This window comes from Larus michahellis, chromosome 7 (genome assembly GCF_964199755.1).
Source record: "Larus michahellis chromosome 7, bLarMic1.1, whole genome shotgun sequence".
Classification (NCBI taxonomy): domain Eukaryota; kingdom Metazoa; phylum Chordata; class Aves; order Charadriiformes; family Laridae; genus Larus; species Larus michahellis.
The window spans coordinates 29,921,101-29,941,718 of record NC_133902.1 but is presented as its reverse complement, the minus strand read 5'-3'; the positions used below and the strand labels follow the sequence as shown (position 1 = coordinate 29,941,718).

At 41.2% G+C, this 20,618-nt stretch overlaps 1 protein-coding gene across 7 annotated transcripts in view; it reads left to right on the top strand.

Moving 5' to 3' along the window:
- The window catches only part of PARD3B (par-3 family cell polarity regulator beta), a 425,873-nt gene that overhangs the window by 384,499 nt on the left and 20,756 nt on the right, over positions 1–20,618 (top strand). For all 7 annotated transcript variants that reach the window (XM_074593647.1, XM_074593644.1, XM_074593642.1 and 4 more), the window contains one exon: positions 11,911–11,990. In XM_074593647.1, the coding sequence (XP_074449748.1) occupies positions 11,911–11,990 (80 nt within the window). The remainder of the gene's footprint in view (positions 1–11,910; positions 11,991–20,618) is intronic.

Genomic DNA, 20,618 nt, shown 5'->3' with positions numbered 1-20,618 from the left:
TAAATTCAGTCTTTCCTGTGGAATGATTATAGGGGAATTTAGCAAAATAGTACCTAGTGGTACCCACCAGTGGATCAGTATTAACACTTACATTTGCATTTGAAGCTAATTTTCAAAGTATTTCTCTTAATTTGCTGGGAAGATACCTGTCAAGTTAGCAATTAAACTGTAATTTGGTCACTGAGGTGTTTACATGGATTAATAGATCTCCCTCTTAAGCGTGTGCTCCTGGGTTTGAAATAATAGCTATACTGCGTGGTAGCATGACCCCACTTGAGTTTCACACACACATGCACAAAATCAAATTCCATCACATTTTAATGCAAATTTTACCTTTGCAAATGATGGCCTGAAAAGAATGAGTTTCCATGGTAACCTTAGGGAACACATAACCTGTTTATCATAACTTCTCCAGGAAGCAAGACAGGGGGTGGGGAACATGCTTTGATGTCAGCTATATTTTTCTGTAGACAGCATTCTGCTGTAGCACGTATAGAGAATTTACCAAAATGCTCCTGCACTGTTCTAAATAAACTTTTTTCCCTTTCTTAGAAGCAGAAGCAGTCATATGGAATAATGTACGAGGAAACTGCAGTAGGCAGTATTCAAAGCCATTAACTGACCTTTCAGCTCCTGTCTATAGTTTGGCAACTAGGTCAACGATTTGAAAGACCAATTGCAAATTAATACTTAAAATAGATCTCTTCCATCACTTTATCTCTCCTTGCTTTCCCTCCACGCTTTACGTTTGGCCCTCAGGTATCACTGCCGCCTTTCAAAGGCACTTTAAGTTTTTTGTTTTCTTGTTCTTCCACTTCACTGCTGAAAGTACTGTTTGAAAAATGCCTTGAAATATCTCTGAACTCCTGCATTGTGGAGGTACCACAGAAAAGAATGTATTGATTATACTTCACATTCGCTGCTGACTTTCAGAGTTGAGGTGGTGGCTTCTGGAGCTGCCATTAGTGAGGAGTGAGTTTGATGGCTGCGAGCATCTGCAAGGTTGTATTTTTCCTGCAGATGCACAGTAACGCCTGGCTAAAGGAAGGTATGTCTGCAACATTTTTTTAAGGTCATTAGGAGTAAGGAACAGATGTTGAGGTTTTTCAGAATGCTGCTTTGAAGTGCCATTTAGGAGTCAACTGACAAGACTGACCCTATAGGCAATGATTTTTGGGACTGGAACACAGAGGAACCATTGCCCACAGTTACCCATCTGGTATCCATCTGGTACCAGCAAACAACAGACAGTACCAAATCGCAGAGAAACTGTACCAACTGCTAAATTGGTATCAGCAAGCAAAGAAGGTCGCCACCCAACAGCAGTTGCAAGCAGGAGAAACAATGTCTGTAACATTTACAGACTGGTATCTGAAGATCCGGAGGAACCTGATGCCATAGCATATGGAAAGCAATTCCTCTCTCTAAGCCTGCTTATGCTGATGTTGTTTGCTCAGTATTAACCCAGGTTTGGGATTTTTTCTTTTTTTTTTTGTTAACCATATTGAATTTGCAGTGTGGAGAGCTTTTGTCATGATGCCATTGAGAAAGCGCCTCTCTTTAGTGGCATCTATGTTTAACAGGATTAAGGTGGATTTAATACCCTGTGCTACAGACTAACCATTCAGATTCTAGGAGTGCTGTTCCAGAGTGGTGTCAAATCACAATGGAAGGAGTTGAGGTTAACTTTTAACTCCATGACGATTTACTCTTTTTCTTTGATGTGAACTATTCTTGGGGAGAGTTGTGGCAGGGGGTTGTTCCCCAATTTTATTGCCATCTTCCTTTTCTTCCCTTTGTTCATTTTCCCCCCTTCTTCCTCCTTTTCTTCTCTTGAAGCAGTGTGCTGGTTTGTACAGTAGCTAAGTGTTTAGAATGTAATAATACAACAGTGAGAGATTTACTGCCTCTAGGCGCTACCCCTTCTACTCTTGAGGACCTCCAGCAAGGCATGATTTTATAGACAATGAAAGGCTCTCTCTCTCCTGTGAAGCCGCCTGCCTGCAGGAAGCTTTTCACTGTCTATTTCCACTACTTGCTCTGCAATTTAGTTCCATGCCCTGCTATTTCCCCCTTCCCTCCCTCTTTCCTTCCCTGACATACGCATGCATATACCCCCCGCGTACACATTCAGCACCAACACCAGATGTAGGTAGATACGGCAAAATAGCATTAGCTCAACATGTGCGTTAAAAACCTCAAAAATACCCCAGACATTTTCGTTTTGCCATCCTCATCATAAATGGAAATATTGATCTCCCCCCTGTTTGCTTTCCAGGTACTGACACTGTCATTTCATTTTCCCTAAAAAGAACACAAGCTTATAGCTGGGCTGCAAAACATGGCCATTACACCCTGGCATTGGTGCCAAGAACTCTGCTGACTTAGCTAGAGAAAGATGCTGAAAGCCCCCGACTTTGAGAGAAAATTCAATTCAATTTACTTCATACAGTGTCTCTCACGAAGTATTTCAAAATGCCTTATATCAGGAGATAACATAATGAGAAAATGCTTTAGAGAACTGGGTATTCAGATAGCAAGGCAAAATGATACACAACAATGAACTGGAGTAAAAGAAAAGACGACTGTCATTTAAAAGCCGTAATCATCTGGATAAGTAGTCTTGTAAACTAATTACAGTGAGAAGAGAAGCAAAGAATGCAAGACTGGGAGGAACAAGAAGCAGCTTAGTTTCAAACAGGCTAAGGCAGAGGGGTGGTTTCATGGAGGGGAAGGAATTGTGCACAGTATTGTAGAACAACTACAGGAGATCTGCTTTAGAAATGTATTCACACGTACGTATTATGTGCGCTGTATATTGCATCACAAGTGTATCTCAGTGACAAGGTAAGTTATTCTCTCTAGCGGCTGGGAAGAGATTAATTACATTGGCCTAGTTCAGTGGAAGAGCAATTGAAATGCCCCCTTGTAGTTGGAAAGAATGGATGCTGATGGGTGCTGAGGTTTTTTTGTTTTGCTGCTTTTAAGTTTTGCTCTCAGCTCAAGGGCCTCTGCCTCTACTCTGAAAATACGTTTGCAAGTGAGGGTGTCGCAAATCTGGTGCTCATTAAAGACAATTAAGAGGTAGAATTAACCAAAACATATTATACGACTAATGGAAAAAGAAGCCACCCACAGAGACAGACACAGGCCAGGAAATGATCTCATTTTGCATGGTCACAGGAAACCATAGTCCTGCAGCAGCAGGGATCGGGGGATGGCGGAGCTAGGGTTCAGAAAGCAGAGTATTATCTTTGTGGGGCTGTGCGAAAACACTTTTGAAAACACAGTTTTGGCTTCACCTCCATCTTTGCTATTTTCTCTCTACTTACTGTTGCAAGATACAGCAAATGCTGAGAGCTTGTTTTCTACTAAGCTAAGGCAATTGCCATGTTTTTAAACTGTTATGGGAACAGCCTGTTTCCCTTTTAAAGTTCCCATCTGTGTTTGTATTTCCCTCAGTCTATTGCCTTTATAGAGAATTTTCCGCTCTCTCTAAACCTAAACCATTAGTTTCACCTCCTTGAACAAGAGGTAGGGCATTACTGAGGAGGAAAAGTAAATCCTGAGATAATCAGCCCTGCTTAATTCCAGCATGGAGCACTGCTGTCAGTGTTCCTGGTGTTTGTTGCATAGGGAGAAGGGACAATGCCTGTAAGTATGTACATTTGTGTACCTGCCTGTATATATGTGTACGTATGTGTATATATGTGTATAGAGAGAGAGACAGAAGGGGAGCATTTAATTAATTGCTAATAATAGCAATCTGACGGACCGAGTAGTGTTCTGATTGCATACAGCTGATTTTCTAAGTGAAAATCGTCAAAACTACTCACCAGCAAAACCAAGATCATCAGTGACTCTGGAGTGTGCGTCTGCGTTTCTTACGGGGAAGAGGAAGGATGGTTTGATTACTATCTCTTTTTTCCTTTAGACAAGGATGTTTTTCTCACCCAAGGGAAATGCATTCTAGCAGCATGAACATAACTATTAATCAACACTTAAGCAATAATCAGTGAATGAAAAATGATGACCAGAAACTGAAAGTGTACTTGCATAGCTACTTTGGCGCTTTTCCTTTGAGATCACGCCCTTGCACTTTAACATGAACAATTCTTATAAAATTAGTGCTGATATATTCCAAAAGGCAGTGATTTTTTTAAAAAAACACTTATTTTTCACTTTAAAAAAAATACTAACAGTGAATGATACATTAGGATCTGCATAAGTAATGTTATAAAGCTACCTCAATAGTCTCTGAGATAGATCCTCAATTGATGTGACCCAGTAATATCTTATGGGGTTACTTCAGAGATGGAGATGCCGAGATCATCATCACTAGAATTCTGCATTCAAGTGTGTGAAGACGTGTTCTGGATACAGAGATAGAGATGTTTTTCCTGTGTATTTTCACCCAAAAAGAAGATACAGCCACTGAGAGATGCAGGTGTATGTCAGCTTTGGGAATGCCTCCAAGAGGAATCAAATGCTATTGAAATTAAAACAAACCACCCTCATCAGTGTTTAGCGTGCTTTCCTGAATCAGGGCCAAGGTATGTGGTAGCACCCAGCAGAAACCAAGGCTGTGAGACTCTACTAGGAGTGCAGCGATACCTTCCTTTAGCTCTTCAAGATGTTTTTTGACAAACTTAGTCACAGTTCTAATAGCATCAAGTGTTTTTTGGCATAATCTCAAGACCAGACTATAGTATAGAATGCTTAAAGTGAGCGTGTGCTTAAGAGAAAGAAGGCTCAACATTCCCTGTGACTGAGCCCAGAAAACAGAACTTCAAAAATCTGCAAGATCATGACTTGGTGACTGGGCTGTGAACAGGCACCTATAGCCATCTGTTGATTCACCTTCCCAAATTATTTACCCTGTATTTGCTGTTGACAAGAAAAAAAGTTTACATTATTTGCCAGACTACCCAAAACAAACTTTGAAGGCATCAGACCATGATTTGAGAACCTCTAACAATTACACTCCCAAAATGTCTGTAAAATGGAGCAGGAACAGAAACGCAAGATTTCTCAGGACCTGCTGGGAAGATACTGCTTCCTTCCTTATTCTTGAAAACTGTCCTACGAGCAAGTTTGTAACAGGGAATTTGAAAGTGCTTTCTCTCTAGTGGTGAAGGTGGTTTTGAGAGTTCCGGTGGAACATCATCTTGGTTTGCCATTGCAGCCACTGAGCAAAGAAAAGCACCATTAAGAATATCAAAAAGAAGTATTAAAGGTGCTGTCTTATATCCAAACAATGGTAAAGCAGTACTGATGGGCTCGTATAACATTAGACTCTTCTTTGAGGACTGCTTCTGTCATTAAAATCAATGCAACTTAATTAAAGCAAATTATAGATAGATACATCTATAAATAAGATATTAAAGTGCGCTGCTGAATATGATAATTGCCGCATATTTAGCAATCAGCGTGTGTGTTCTGCTTTTGCCAGGAGGGATTTCTTTCAGTGGAATCAATGGAGCTTTATTAAAAACCATCCAAATTAGAGGGAGAAATGATGAGTGTTATAATAACGCAAAATCACTGTTTCAACTTTCATTGCAAAACCAGGAAAGCAAAATACATCCTTCTTTGTGTATGTAAGGAAAACATCAGGAAAATTCTTTTGAGTCGTGGACACTGGTAGAATTTTTAATTTTTACCTTTTGATGGAAAACATAGAAAAGCTGGATGGAGGAAAACATGTTTTCTGTGGAAATGCTGGAGGTCTTGGAGGGTGGGATAATTAGGATATCACAGCAGTAAGGCAAGGCACTAAGAAGACCCTGTAGATCAACTTCCCCCATTTCACATGGAACATCCAGTTCACTGCCTTACATAACCCACCTCTGTTTTGACAGCTAAAGAAAGTGTTAGCAAGTCAAATAGTGCTCTTAAATCTCACTTGCAGTCCCTAAAACCAGGCACAGTGTTGAAATGCAAAAAAATAAAATGGGTGAATTTTGGTGCTTCACCTGTGTTTGAAACATTGAGACCGGGGTGGGGAACAAATCCACTTTTACCTCTCTCAGTTTTTCTTCAGTTTTCACTTAATTGAAAACAAAAACCAACTGTGTCTCAGCAGAGGGGAGACCTGAAGGTTAAAGGGCAAATTCCGTTATACCACGGCTCTTTTTTGGCATGCTGAATCTCAACCCATGTGATTAGAAACGCTCACAGACAAAAGCAGAGCTTTGAGAACAGAGGTCAAACCAGCATCTGAATCAAGTCCTTTAACAGATGATCACAAGACTATTGAAAAATGTACTAGCAATGCAGCAGTACCATGTGCCATGTTTATACACAGACTTCCAGGCAAAAAGGAGAACTGGGTGGCATTTTCCAAGCACTTGGGTGATGGCAGAGCAGATGCCTCGCTCTGCAGCCTTCCTGGGATGGCTCCTGTCTTTTAGCGCATGTCAGTCATATAACATACAACGGTAGTATCTCGCTATTTTTGATGGGGAGAAAACCACAATGCACGAGCTCAAGTGACTTTCCTGAGTGTACACAGTGAATAAGCTGAAAAAGTTAGGAGTCCCAGGACTCCCATCTTCATAAGCTCTTCCTGATCTCCCATAATTTTAAGTAAGTCAGGCATGACTCAAGCGTGGAGTCAGCAGTGTTTTGCACTGGGTTCACAAATGTGTAGCTAAAATCACATCAGCCTTGATGAAGTTACGCTGTTGCTACTTATCTAATGGACAGTACAAACTCCTCATTTTCTTTTTTATCTTAATGATGAAATGTTTGGAGGAGGCTTGTTGTTCAGAAGTGGGGAAAACAAAGGGTTGAAAAGAAAAAAATGAAAAGAGCAAAGGAGATGTTTAGTGTGTAAGTGAAAAATGAATAAGCCTGAATGCAACACCCAGTGTGTATTATTCCTTTTTAAGAGCATGAAACTTACAACTCTGAGCTGTGATTTTTCTATAGCTGGTTAAAAAGCTTTAAAAAAATTTTTTAACAAACTGATCTCTGCAAAGATGATCAAAGTTTCCTATAGTCAGCTCTAAATGAAATACCTGCAGGAGAGGGAATGGTGATGGTGGCTTTCTGAGACAGCCACCCTAAAAATGGCTCCGTGTTGTTCTTTTCCTTACGAGCAGTAGCCAAGGTCTTGAGTCTTCAGCCTCCCGACTTCGCTCCGGATGAACCTGGGGCACAGAGCTCAGGTAGCTCAGGTGGGAATTTGTGTGAGGAGGTAGAGCCCCAGGTGAAAACGCGCTGTCCTACCGAGCGTGTCCCCACTGCTAGGGGTAAGGAGCTGCTGCTGGCTTCCATTTGCGGTGTGGTAGCTCTCACCATCAGCTGTGTGCACGTGCACAAGGCAAAGTTGATTCTGGCTTCACGAAACTTTAAAAAAGATCGCTATAGCTGTTATTGTTCACACCGCAACGGGTGTCCAACCCCAAACACCTTGATCTATGTGGAAGGGGCAAGGGAGGCTTTGCTGCTGGCAGCTGGTCTTTCAGCCTTTAACAAATGCTCCAGAAGGAAGGCAGTGTAGGCAGGTGAGGAGGAATCAAATGCGGTGTCTCCTGGGAAAAAACATGGCCTCTTGCACTTCTCTGCAGTTTTCAAGGTAGTCTCAAGCTTCAGGATTAAGTAAATCCTTTTTCTGCTCTTAAAGAATTGTTTTTCTGCAGCCCCAGAATTTTCCTGTAGGTGTATCCTAGACTTATTTCATGATACCTGCCTGCAGGTATTCTCTACTTATGCCTTATAATCGATTTGCAAATATTTGAATGCTCTAAGATATTTGTTTCTGGCTTGATCTACATGTGCATGTTCACATCACCTTTTTTTTTTTTTTTTTCCTTGGGAAGTTTTCCTAGGGAGAATTGGCGGGTTAGAGATATTTGCTGCTAGCTTATCACTTTGTGTGTTGATAATACATTTTTCTAATACACTTGTGTATTAGAAAACAACTCAAAGTGCCCTGCGGTTAGAGTATTTGCCAGGGACATAGCTTGCAGTGACACCTGCACAGCTTTTGTTTTCTCTTTTTCTTTACAGTTGCTTTCCCTCTCTATCTGTTTTGGATCTGCATGTGAAAGGTGAAACAATGAATTTTTCTACAGTTTTCTGCCTTGAAACAAATGTGGATTCCATTTGTCCAGGGAAGCGGAAGGAGTCCCAGCCTGCGCTCGTTCTTCTCTGCCTTTTGGCCGTTCACATTGGTCCCCTGCTGAGGGCTGTGAGTGGGAGAGAGGAGAGCAGCGCGCAGTGCCCACATCCCTCCAGTCTGCGCATCCACCAGCCTGGCTCTGCCTCTGAGGGCTGGCAGGGACTTACGTAAAGATGCAGAGGTGTCAACCTGTACAGCAAAAATGTTACTAGCTATGTAGGAAAAATGCCTTTCCAGCACACCGAAAATCCTGACCATGAAGGCATTGAGTTATATGGATGTGATGTCGTGCCCATTTTCTGGTGCCTTGTCTCCAAGTGTGGCCACTGCTACGTGCTTCAGAGAATCCACTGGGACTCCCAAAGGGGCTATTAGGAGAATAACCTGCCAGTGCAGAGGTTTTTGCCTCCTCTGCCTTTTGGGGAATGGCTGATTCTTTGAGGCTTTACCTTTCTTCAACCTGTCGAAGGCTTTACTGTCTTCTGCCAACCTGATGCTAGTTGTTTGGATTCGTATGCATATCCAGTTTATTAATTTTCCATGCTACAAAGGGCTTGGCCATACCAATACTTCAGAACAGTTAAGTTTCATGAATTGTTTGTTGTTGTTTTTTGATAAAGATAGCATTTCCTTTCCTCAGTTTAAGCATGCTGCTCTTTTAATTGCACTGATGGGATGATGGCTGTTTCTGTGTTTATCTCTACCCCATTATTTTTGCATATTCATGTTTTGCTTGTTAGTTGAGGCTGCTCTAGACTAAGAGATGATCTCTTCATAATGATGGCTCTTATTTAAGTTGATGTCGTTAATTTAAACCCTAAAAATATGGGAGCGTGTTTTGGATCATTCTTTCTGTTGCTCATTACCATACATTTGTGAAATGTGTATTTCATCTGCTGTCGTGTTCTCTCTTTCCTGATTGGGGTGTTGGTCTCAAAAGCCGTCTCCGATATGGACTCAGCAAAGTAATGCACCTTCCGTCAGCTCCCATGCCTCACTGGTCACCTCGTGGTCAGCGTCTGTTTAGCTTTGATAGGACTTCCAGGTTTTAATCCTTTTTATTAAGACTACTGTTTGCTTGCCTAAACATTTTGTGATTATTAACTGTGCGGTTAAAACCTCCGCACCTGTACTGAGGGCCAGCTGCGAACGTCCTGTTTTGGGGAAAGAAGAGAAGCCGGAATATTTTGATCTTGTTAATTAGTACCTTTCACACCGATTTTTAGCTTAGTTTGTTGTAAAAGGCAGCAAGGAACCCTTTGCTTTGACTCTCTCTGAAACATAAATAACTTTTACGAGGGAGGTGTTTCCATTTTTGCGGTTTCTCTCTTCATCAGGATAGTATTTTATTCCGGGCACCATTTTGCTGGTGGCTGAGTGATGATACGTTTTTACTGTCGCATGGACAGATGGAGAAGGGAAAGAAGAAGAAATGGCTGAGTCTTTAATTAGCTGTGCAGAGCCAGAGCATGCTTTTCCAGTGCGTCGGGGGTTTTATATAGGGTGTGGAGACTCAGACGCTCGATGGATCCAAATTAGCAAAATTGTGTATCCACCACCAGGGTGTTTCTATGGCAACTGTCTCTCAAATCATATATACAAACAGACCTGGTGGGGGGTATCGCCTTTTATTTGGTCTGTAGGAAAACCATCGGAAAAGGGGTGGTTTCAGGCTGCAAAACACCCTTGTGATGTAAATATTTTTTTACTTTCTGGTGACTGGTATAAGTTTTGGGATCGCTGCTTGATGCTGGTGCAATTCCAAATCTGTTTGTGTTTTTGCACGTTGACTGGCTGCTGTCACTCCCGCTAGGCGTGAGAGTCATCACCGGGAAACTTGCACAGGGTTGCAAATGCACAGAGTTACCGGGCACATCCTTTAGCTCATAAACATCTTGCTGCTGCACATGATGAATAGCCTATCTACAGCCATGGAGGTAGACCGTATACTACGTGGCTTTTGTGCTGCGTGAACCAAATTATACATTCATTTCTTTTCCCCTCATTCTTCTTCATCAAACAGCAGAAATGTGGAGGCTCTTCTCTCACCGGCGTACCTGGTGAATTAAGGGAAATCATCAACCTGATCAAATTAGCAGTGTAAGAACAGCCAAAGTGGCTGCGACTCTCAGCCTAAGTGACTCTATCTTTATAAATTCTCCCTACATGTCATTTTTTCCGGTGGAAAAAATGAATGAATGATCCATTTAGCCTACTGCCCTCTTTTTGAAATGTAGGGCAATTACTGTTATTTTTTGCTCGTCCAAAGTCAGGCACTGCTAAAGCATGGGTCAGTTCAAATCAGAGGTGGTTATTTCTTGTGTCCGTCAGTTCCGTGAGGACTCCTTTCTGTTTTGAGTCAGACAAAGGGGAGTTAGCAAGAGGTCTGTGCTAAATAATTTTTTTCACTTACGAGTATCTTGGATGTTCAGTGAGTGGCAAGGTGCATAACGGTATTTGTCTAGAACAATTCCTAAGCTTGCCTAGTAGCTCCAGGGGACAGTGCCTCTCTTTGCATTGGACTTGGCTTCTGTAATGGGTCCACAAGAAATTGTACACAGAAATGCTATGTAAAGCTAGATTAGACCTGCTACACCTGAGTGCATAACCTTTCCCATTGTAGAAGCTTTTACATCCCTTCAGTGAAAATGATGTATTGTGCATAAATTGAAGGACTGACAGAAATGTACTCTAACCTGTAGAATGTGAAAAACATGTTAATTTTTGTTTGTTGTCTCTTTTTTGTAATCAGGCATTTGCCGAAAGCTTGATGTGATTTATTCTTTTCCTTTTAATGAATTGTTAAAAATGTTTGAAAAGGCATTAAATCTTTCTTTCTGCTATTAATCCGTGAAAGGGGAAGGGGATTTTAAATGGCCTCTTAGTATATTGCTTTATAAAACTGCTGATTCTAGCAGCACCGGAATAGGAATACATACTAATGTAGGAAACACTGAAGGCAGTCAGAGCCTCCTGCATTTATGGAGGAAAAGACTAATAGCTCCATTTTAACAAGGCTCTTAACACTTTGGGCCATCAGCAGGCATTGAGTGAGTGAAATTGGGAGAGCTCCTGTGTGCTAAAAGCATTGAAGTTCACCGTTTTGTACCCCAGTTGGAGCTTTCCTGATAGAATTGTGCTCTCCAGCCAACGCCAGTTGCCATCTTGAAAACAAACCAAGTAGCGAGCTGGCATTTTGACTGAGTGCACTAATGCTTCACTTCTGAAATGGCACCAGAGCATGATAAATGCACTTAACTCCCAGCTGGATACTTAATTTTGCAGTGGCGTTAGGGAAAGTTTCTGGATTTGTGTTAAGAATGAAAGCAAAGCCTGTTTATATCACGTTTTATACTCGAGCAAAACACACAAGTGGAGAAAAACCAGCAAACTCGGTACTAAGATGCTAGCTTTGATTCAAGCAGTTATGCCACTGGCATCAGAAGGGGTGTGCTTACTTAATTAGATTACGTCCTCATGTAACTGAATTCTAGGAGGAAGGCCAGCCAGGGAAGGAGAGAGAGTATTCCGGCTAGCGCGCAGATGAGGAAAAGGCTCTGAAGATTGTACCCGTTCTAAACTGTTCTTTGATATGGAAGCCTTTCTTGTTAGCGGTGATAAGATTATGTATGGGATTTGGAGCTTCTTTGAGCCCCTGCCTTTCTTTTGTTGATTTTGGCATGTTGCAGCATCATGTGCTCTCTGCTTATCGTTTTGAGATGCATTGTTAGTAGCTGGGCTGCATAATTGATCTTCATCTCTAATTACTCTTCTCTCCACAGGTGCCTGGAAAAGGTCCAGATGGGAGCTCATACAATCTCCACTTCGAGGGGATGGAGAGGCAGTACGCATCCTTACCCAGGTACGGCGCCGAGCCTCATACACACACACTGATTCACCCTCCCTCCAATGGGCCCACAGCTGATGTCCGGCTCCAACAGGAGAGATTATTTTGCAATTTTGTCTTGTCACCTTTTGCTGCTGATTTAGTGCCACCTTTATAACTGTACTATTAATTTGGACTTTTGAATTTAAAAAAAAAAAAAAGCTCTCTCATTGAACATGTCAGCAAGAGTCATGATCCACAGGTAGAGAACATGACATTGAGGAAGCTGGCTCTGCAAGAGTTATAACAGGTCGTGGCAGGGCATAAACGACCGAGTTTATAGTGATATAATCCTAGCTGGCATTGACAGAGTACTGCTGTGGAAAGCCTCCGCTACGGCAGCCACGGCTACTGAAATCCCACTGTTGCTGCAAAGACCGTCTGACTAGCAGTTCTGTTCCAGTAGCACATCTCTGTGCTTTAACCGAACACTGTGGAAATGAGAATGAATTCTCCAAGGGCTTTTTTTAATTTTTAATCCTTATCAACTCAATGAAGAGTAATTCTAGTCTGAAACCAGTGGGGCATAACAAAAAGGAAGCGTTTCAGAGATTTCAGTCCCATTTCTATGGGAGTTCTAATAGCGGAGTGTAAGATTTAGCAAGCGAGAAAGGGCAGTGAGAGGATGCTATAAGAGATAGCGGGAAGCAGTTGTAGGAAAACAAAAATAGAAAATATTTCCCCTTTAGAATTAGAGGGCTGGGAAAGACCTTAGAGGGGTTGCCCGTTCTACTTCTTGGACCTGCAAGCAAGATAACTTGTAAAAGCAAAGCAAAAATAGCTATTTACAAGCAAGAAGAGATTCTTTGTTGTGAAGTAGTGCTGGCATTTAGGAAATCAGTGAATAATTTCTTTTTGCTTCTTTTTCCACTGAGCTATTTACATTCAAAGGTGTCACTGGAGAGACTGATTGATAAATAAGTAATGCTATGTCCAATTCCAGGTGAAAATACATAGTCTATCTTACTTTTGGAAACCAATATATAAAGGCTGTCTCACAAGATATTATTGAGTGTTTGTAGGCATTTTTAATGTCCATGGTTTCTAAACCAAAAGATGTGTCTGTCGTTTAGTTACTGCCTTCAAATGATATTTGTGTCAGTCTGCGTTTTGGAAATTCATCCTGTGCAGTAACTGGCTTTTACAACAGAATCCTGCTTTCCAGCAGCGTGTCCTGTACATATTTCCTGACTGAGTGTGGATATTCTTACTTTCCTGAGTAAACAGCCACCTTTTTTCATAGTCCTCCAACACTCATGTCTCCTGGCATGTTTTTAGCAGTGATTTTTGCAGGTTAGTTAGGTGTAGTTTAATTAAGCACACTCTTTTTTATCTATTTTAAACTTTGATTTTGTTGAGTACTTCCTTGTGAATTACAAGAATAAATTAGCAATTGGTGCCCAGTGTACGTCTGTACAACAGTTTTCGCATTCCCGTATCATGTTTCCTTTTATTCGTTTTCCTTCCCTTCAAGCTAATCAACCTTATTTTTTTCAATCTTTCTAAAATGGAAATTTCCCAGTGAAGTAACTTCCATCACTCTGAATTCTTCTTGTTTCACTGGTATTCCTTTTGAGCGAGGATGATCAGAACTGAGCACGACCCTGCAGATGCAGGCGTGCCCTTGCTTTATGCAGCAGTGTATTCTGCTGTAGTTCTGTGTATTCCTTCTATCCCCTTCCTTTTCAAACACGCTGCATCCTCGGCATGTCCCTGAGGTGTGTGTACTGCTCGCCCCGCAGTTTTGGGGTTTGGGGTTTTTTAAAAAAAGTAGGTCTGTCTGAATCAGATCATGAATCTCACGGTGTTCTTCCCAAAACCGCCATTTAACTTGCTGGAATCGTGACTCTGTAGCTCTTCTGACAGGTTTGAGTATTTAGCTGGCTGGAACTCGCCATGTCGGAAGTCATCCAAACATTCAATAAGCTTTTGCAGATCGGTGTGAAGAATGTCATTTCTCTCAGTGCCTAAGGAGATTATGCTGGAGAGGGAGAGGGCCTACGCTTCCGAGGGGTCCTGTTCTTCCAGACCCAAACACTCACGCTGCCGCACACAGGCCGTGCCATTACCGCGCGTCTCCAGAGGGTTTCCATGCTGGCAGGAGCAGAGCTTTGGGACAGCACACGCTTGGGTGCGCCTGCAGTCCAGCAACCGCCCGCTGCCTTATATACTTAGGTTTTGTAAGTTTTGCAGTTTCATGTTACTGCAGTAATTAAGCCCTGGCAGTCACAAATGACTAGATTGCTACAGTGAAGTCTAAATCCAGAAGAAGGGGATGCAGTCTCATTGCCAGCCGCTAATGGAAATGAGTGATTTCTTTTGTTCTCATGGCTGACTGCCCAGGAGTAAAGAAGAATCCAGGTAAAAACAACCCATTTGCCAGCCTATTCTCAGTGGAGGATCCACAAATACTACTGTAACAGGCAGCATTATTAAAAAAAAAAAGAGAAAGAAATAGGCAGGTAGAAAGAAATACAGAGGTAGTAGTTCCTCAAAGAGTAGCTTTCATTTCCCCAGCATTCTAGTATTAGCTCATGGTTTCCTGCCCTTGTCTTGTCCCTGTCCTCACCTTGGTCAAACCACTGAGCTCCATTTGGTATGGACGTGGTATATAATTGCATGCTTAGCCGTTTAAGTAGTTTAATAAGAGATGCTTAAAGAGGCTTCAGATGAGGGTTGTAGATGCAGGAAAACAGACTCTTATTGCAGTATTGTGTTGAGTCCAGGAGGATATGACCTTTGCCTGCTGCTCTGGTGTGGCACCACACAAGGAAAGAGAGGAAAGCGCTTGGACTGCAGCCAGTTTCACTGGATGAGGGGGGAGGAGGGGATCTGTGCCATGTCAGGAGTAGCTGGGACCTAAACAGAGAAACTGTTCTGCTTACCTGGAAGCCAGCAGGAGTCATGCCAGTGTGTGTGGGCATGGACAAACTGAGTAAGAGAGCTTTGGTTTTCCTCCCCACTGGGCAAGAAAGAGGAATGATCGCCTGCCAAATAGCTTTATGGATGTCTGGTGTCCCTGAGGCACTGCCCATTCCTACGCAAAGGCACACACCCTGCACGGAGAGGAAGTCAGATTGCCAGCAGCACCCGAACATGGCTGCTGGGCTGTAAAAATCTAAGCTTTGAAACATCGTTGCTGCTTTGCCCTTTTGGTTTGTATTTTTCTGTCTTTCTCTGAAGCTGCTAAGTTAAGCCTAGATATGATGGGCCAAATTCAGGTGATATAAGTCTGTATTAGCTGTATTTGAGGACTTCAGCTGTGTCAAGCGTGCTTGCCTTTTCAGTAGATGAAGCAGCAAATCCAGTGTCCCGCTCTCACTGAGCTCAGTGATGCCCTTTTTGCCTTTGAGAGGAGGATCTGTTCCTGCGTAAGGTTACATTTTTAATTAAAAGCTGAAAACAGGAGGCAGCAGCCTTTGGAGGAAGGCTTTGTATGTGACTGGCTTAATGAGCGGCCAGCTGAGTTACGTAGTTAAGTTTCTAGGTAAAATAATGCCAGTCTGTAGACTCAGTTTGGAAATGTCTACAGAGGCAAACATCTGAATTAGATGATAAGTGGCCGTGGCAGGAGAGTGGCAGGTCTTCATCTCGCACGGCATTGTGCTGCTCTGTCTGCAGAAAAGCAGCAAAGTGGGGAAGACAGAATGGAAGGCTTTGCAAGAGCGATACAGTTCTTTGCGCTCAGTACTTACGTGTTGCCCTGGGGCTACAGCTAAGTAGTGCTGAGTAGTAGTATTAAGCAATGTTAAATCCTCCTGCTTAGGAGGAGAATGGCTTGATTTTTATACCTTTTAGCCTCATCTTTTGGGAAAAGGAGCACAGCAAGGGTGTGGGAGCCAGAAAAACGCTTGTATTATTTAAACTATTTTTAATGCCTGTTTTTTGGGTCGTGCAATCCAGAATATTTTCCTGGTGGAGCTGTGGAACAGATATGAAGCTGAAGCTGCTCTGTTTGTTCATAGTTTTATTTTTGAGCTTGCTTTTATGGAAATCTGTCTTAATGTAAATCACAGTCTTGCCAATGGCAGCCTTGTTTGGAGAAATCTCGTGTTCGAGGACACGTTCATTTCTGTGCTGATGGAAAAGCTGGCTGTGACCAAAAGCAGACTGCCAGACACTGAGATGGGACACTGGTGACAAGAGTGTAGATCAGAAAGCTCAGCCATCTTCCTCGTAAAAAATGCTGCTTCCAAAGGAAAGCTAATGCTCCAGACTTTCTCTAGAATCCTCATATTATTGAAAAACAGATGTTTTTGTTGAGAAAGGAGTGGGGCTGAAAAGGCAGTAAGAGCATTAGAAAAATGCTAGCACGGAAAAATGAGTTCAGGCTGCATAGCTGAGTTCAGCTCTGTTGCTGTGGCTGGGAGGAGAACACTGAGCAAACTGGTAATTGGCTCACGGGAATATCTGTCTTAAATGTTACATGCATCTTAAAACTGGGAAACTTGCAAACGTATTAAGGAGCTGGCCTTGCAGTACAGTGGCAGCACGTAGTCTTACCATGCTGGAAACTTCTCTTCAGATTGAACATGCAACTTGCACTTCTTAAAGCAGTAGCTAAAAGCAGCACATCCTCCATTTCTAGGTATGAAGCCAGAAAGGACAATTTTGATCACCTTGCCTGAGCCCTCAAAGACCTACATTTCTGTATCAAACTAAATCCCAATTTTGATCCATTGCATTACTTTTATAAATGTATTTACAAAAGCATCTAACTTAGAATTAAGATGTCACATCGTGGAGAATTCATTACATTCTTCAGAGGTTAATTATTTTACTGTTTAAAAGGATCATGCCTTTTTTTTCCCTCTAAATCTGAAATTAGCCGATTTCAGTTTCTGGCTACTGTGGTAGATATTTTTTCTGCTAGATTTTAAGAGTCAAGCCTGCAAACTGCCTCTCCTTCAGTATTTCTATGCAGTGATCGTTTATGTTATCTTTTAAGCTCCCTTTCAATAATTTGAATGGATTGAGCGCTTAGGTCTTACACTATAGAGCATGAAAACAGCATTGACTCAAGGGGACGGAGTCCCCATGCAGTCAATTTATGAGGTAGCCTCTAGAGTTGGGTCAAAAACATTTCCAACTCTTTGGATCAAAAGCAAAGTTTCTGTAACACCTATGTCATGAAGAAATAAGGTTGCTCAAAGAGAAGGAATGGATTACTTAGCAAGCTTCATTAGCTTTTTCTTGCATCTTAGTGCTCTTACCTTTATTTTACTAACCAAGTTTATTTGAAAAGACAGGATTTCTGCAATTTAATTGAATCCCAAAAATGCCATCAGAAAGTGACTTGACACAAATCACAAGAAAAAGTTAATTGTCTATTAAATAAGAGTCATCATTCACCATTGTCTAGCAGAATCTGAAATTAATATACTGACATTACTTAAATATGTATATAGTGTATTCTCCTGGTTAGCAAAAAAAAAATAATCTCAATTTTAGTGCAGACTATAATTAGCTGCAAATCAACTTGTCAGAGCATTCCCGACCTATGGGAATTGACTAACCAAGGAGCACAGATAAAAAGGCAAGGTTTAATCAGTTACTTAAATCAAAATTCCCTGCTTGTTGGTTTAAATCACAATTATTATTTTTTTGCTTTAAATCACTTTGATTTAACTTTTCCATCCCACACGGCAAAAAATCTGCCCCCCTTCTCATTTTGTGTACTTCATTTACATTCCTCCTCGACATCCAACAGTATGTCACACCGCATTGACCCAGCAGTGCAGTTGTGCTTATAGCCCTCAGCTGAGGGATGTGATGTTCTGGTTGTTTTTTGGTGTTGACCCATCTGCGGTGGCACAGCAGTTCTCAGTAACGGTGACAGTGTTGCTCTGTCTTGCACTACTGCTGCTCTTCTGCCAAGTTATCTTCTGCCAAATATTCTTCTGACGAGTTACCTTCTTGGTGCTCAGCCACTTCTTAGTCTGCCTCTCCATTTTCCACTCTTTCTCTCTTCAGCTGACTTTGTTACATGACTCTACTGAATTTGCAGGTATCACAGGGAATGCCATTGCTGCCTTGCAGCACTGTTTAAATCGGAGCATTGTTCACCTGGTTAAAAAGAGCACCTGCAGATATATTTTTATAAATGGGGGGAGGGGGAGCATGTTACCAAAACTTCAATGGCAGTGTAATAACTTATCAACGCAGTCCAGAGTCACCAAAGTCACAGTCTATCAGTGAAACTATGATTCTGGACTTATATTATACAGGTACAGAGCAAACCTATTAACTTTTGGTGCATAATATGATACACAATATTTTTAATAAGGCCCTCCAAAGTGGTACAAACCAGTGAAGGGCAGAGTGATGGGCAAGTATTTTTTAGTTTTGTGTAGCTGAAAAAAGTCTGTATCTATCTCCCCCATTTCTCATACGGATTAAAATAAAGAGAAGAGGGTCAAGGGAACCAATTGTGAGTGGTCTTTTTTTAATTTTCAATGTAAATCTTTTTTTTTAATATATATTCCTCTGACATAACTGCAAAACTAAGAAGACTTGATAATTTGGAGTCCTAAGTAGTATTAGAACTAAGTAGGGCACAAAAATGAATGGCCCACTCAATTTCACCATCCTAGTCATGTGAAATATAAATAATATTCAAACAGGACATTCTATGGTATACTTGATTATTAACTTCCTCTTCTGTTTTAATCATCTAAAGTAATATCAGTAACTCAGGGATATTTTTTAAATAGGATCTTTATCTTGACAGCTGTACTTTCCTTGGAAATGCAGCAAAATCTTATCTGTCTGTATCTTCCAATGTGGTGATCTCATTATAAATGAAATATGTGTATGGTTTTAGTTGGGTTTTAAGTCCTGGCAGATGAATTTAGAATCAGTTTTAATGGAAATACTGGTCCTACTCAAGGACCTCCAAGATACGTTGCAATAAACCAGCCAAGATGAAATACAGGCAAAGAAAAAAGATCATTCTCACACGCTAGAGCACAAGCTTGGGAACCAAGCTGATGTGCTCATTAAAAGATTAGCTTAAATCCAATATCAAACAGTTTAAGATTTGCTTAGCTAACTTTACTTAACTCTGCAAGGTAATAAAACTGATTGCTGTGGAAACTGCCCAGTGTCTCTGAGATGTCAGGGAAGTCATTGTATTTCAAGAAGGACAGGGTCCAAATCCATTGTGGGAGACCGGATTTGTGATACGTACATGCAGGAGAAGGCTGGAAGTGCTCTGTTGCAACTTGTTCTGTTTTACCTCGTTTCGGTTACTCTGCTGCAGTGTGCCATGATGCTAATATCATCTCGGTGTCATCTGTGAAGTCTGAAGGCGCTTTTTTGTGTATGGTGTCAAAACACATTTGTCCAAAAACATGCAGAGTTCATAAATAACTTGTGCATACCTTCTACAGGGAGAGTCTCAGACGTTAAAAGCAGAGCAGGTAGGAAAGGATCAGCATACTGTAGACGTTTCAAAAAATGGTCTTCTGTCTTTCTCTCAAACTTGGCTGAAAGGAGGAAAGAAAATTGTAAACAGGATCACAATTACAGAAATCTCTAAGTTGAATGAAAAAGGAAGGAGATTTGGTTGTAAAAGATACCTCCAGCTTTCTAATAAAATAGAAATATCAGTTGAAATGAACAGGATGCCTCTCTCCAAACCAAATTAAGTCTTAATTCTGAAAAAGTATACTTTAGAACTTCAGAAAGGTCAAGGTTCATGACATCAGATCCTGGATTGTGGCTAGCAGCCCACTCCTGTAATTTCCATGGGAATAACTAAAGAAAATTGAGCAAAGAAAATGTCTGCAACAACTGGGACATGGCTTGAAAAAAAAACACTAAAAAACAGATCTCCCAGAAGAATACTTTAGAAGTGTAGAAGGAGGCAGACAGGGATGGGTTTTGTCAATTTTTCTAATAAGTCAGTCAACTCCTCATAGCGAAAAGCCAGTTGATGCAATATGGAATAGTTTAAAAGTCAATTAATATTTTGAAACTAAACAGCCAGCCTTTTTTGCAAGGAGATACTAGCCGGAGTAAATACAAATACTTTCAAGTGTCACATTTACAAAAAACATGGATCTGGTATGGATTTTAGTGTATAACCAGGCATAAGGACCTCCCACTCAAACTAAGGGCACCAAATTCAGCCTAAAAATACAAAGATGGAGGAAAATACTGCCTTTGAACAAAAGGGCTTGAATTAATATTATAAAATTTAATGAAGTCATGGAGGCATTGCCTCAGAAAAGAAAGCTGTATTAGTTATGCCTCCAGTGAGTAAAAGAACAAAACAACTGTTAGGGAACAAAATATTAATGAAAGAAAGAAGTGTCAGTACAAAATGGTTAGGTTGAGATGAAGGATCTGTGGAAAAAAGATAAGTGAGTAGCAAATTAAAAAGAAAATCGAATTAAAAAACAAAAGCATATGTCCCATAGAATGCATCAACAGAGTAATGTGCTGAGTGAAACCTGGGGAATAAGATGTGTGCTACAAAATGCAAATACTCCCTTTGCATTGTTGAGATGGATATTGAAATTGCTCAGGAGACCAACAGGCTGCTGAAGCTCAGCTGGCTGCTTTGTAGGTACAGATATTTGGAATAAAAACATTGCTGCT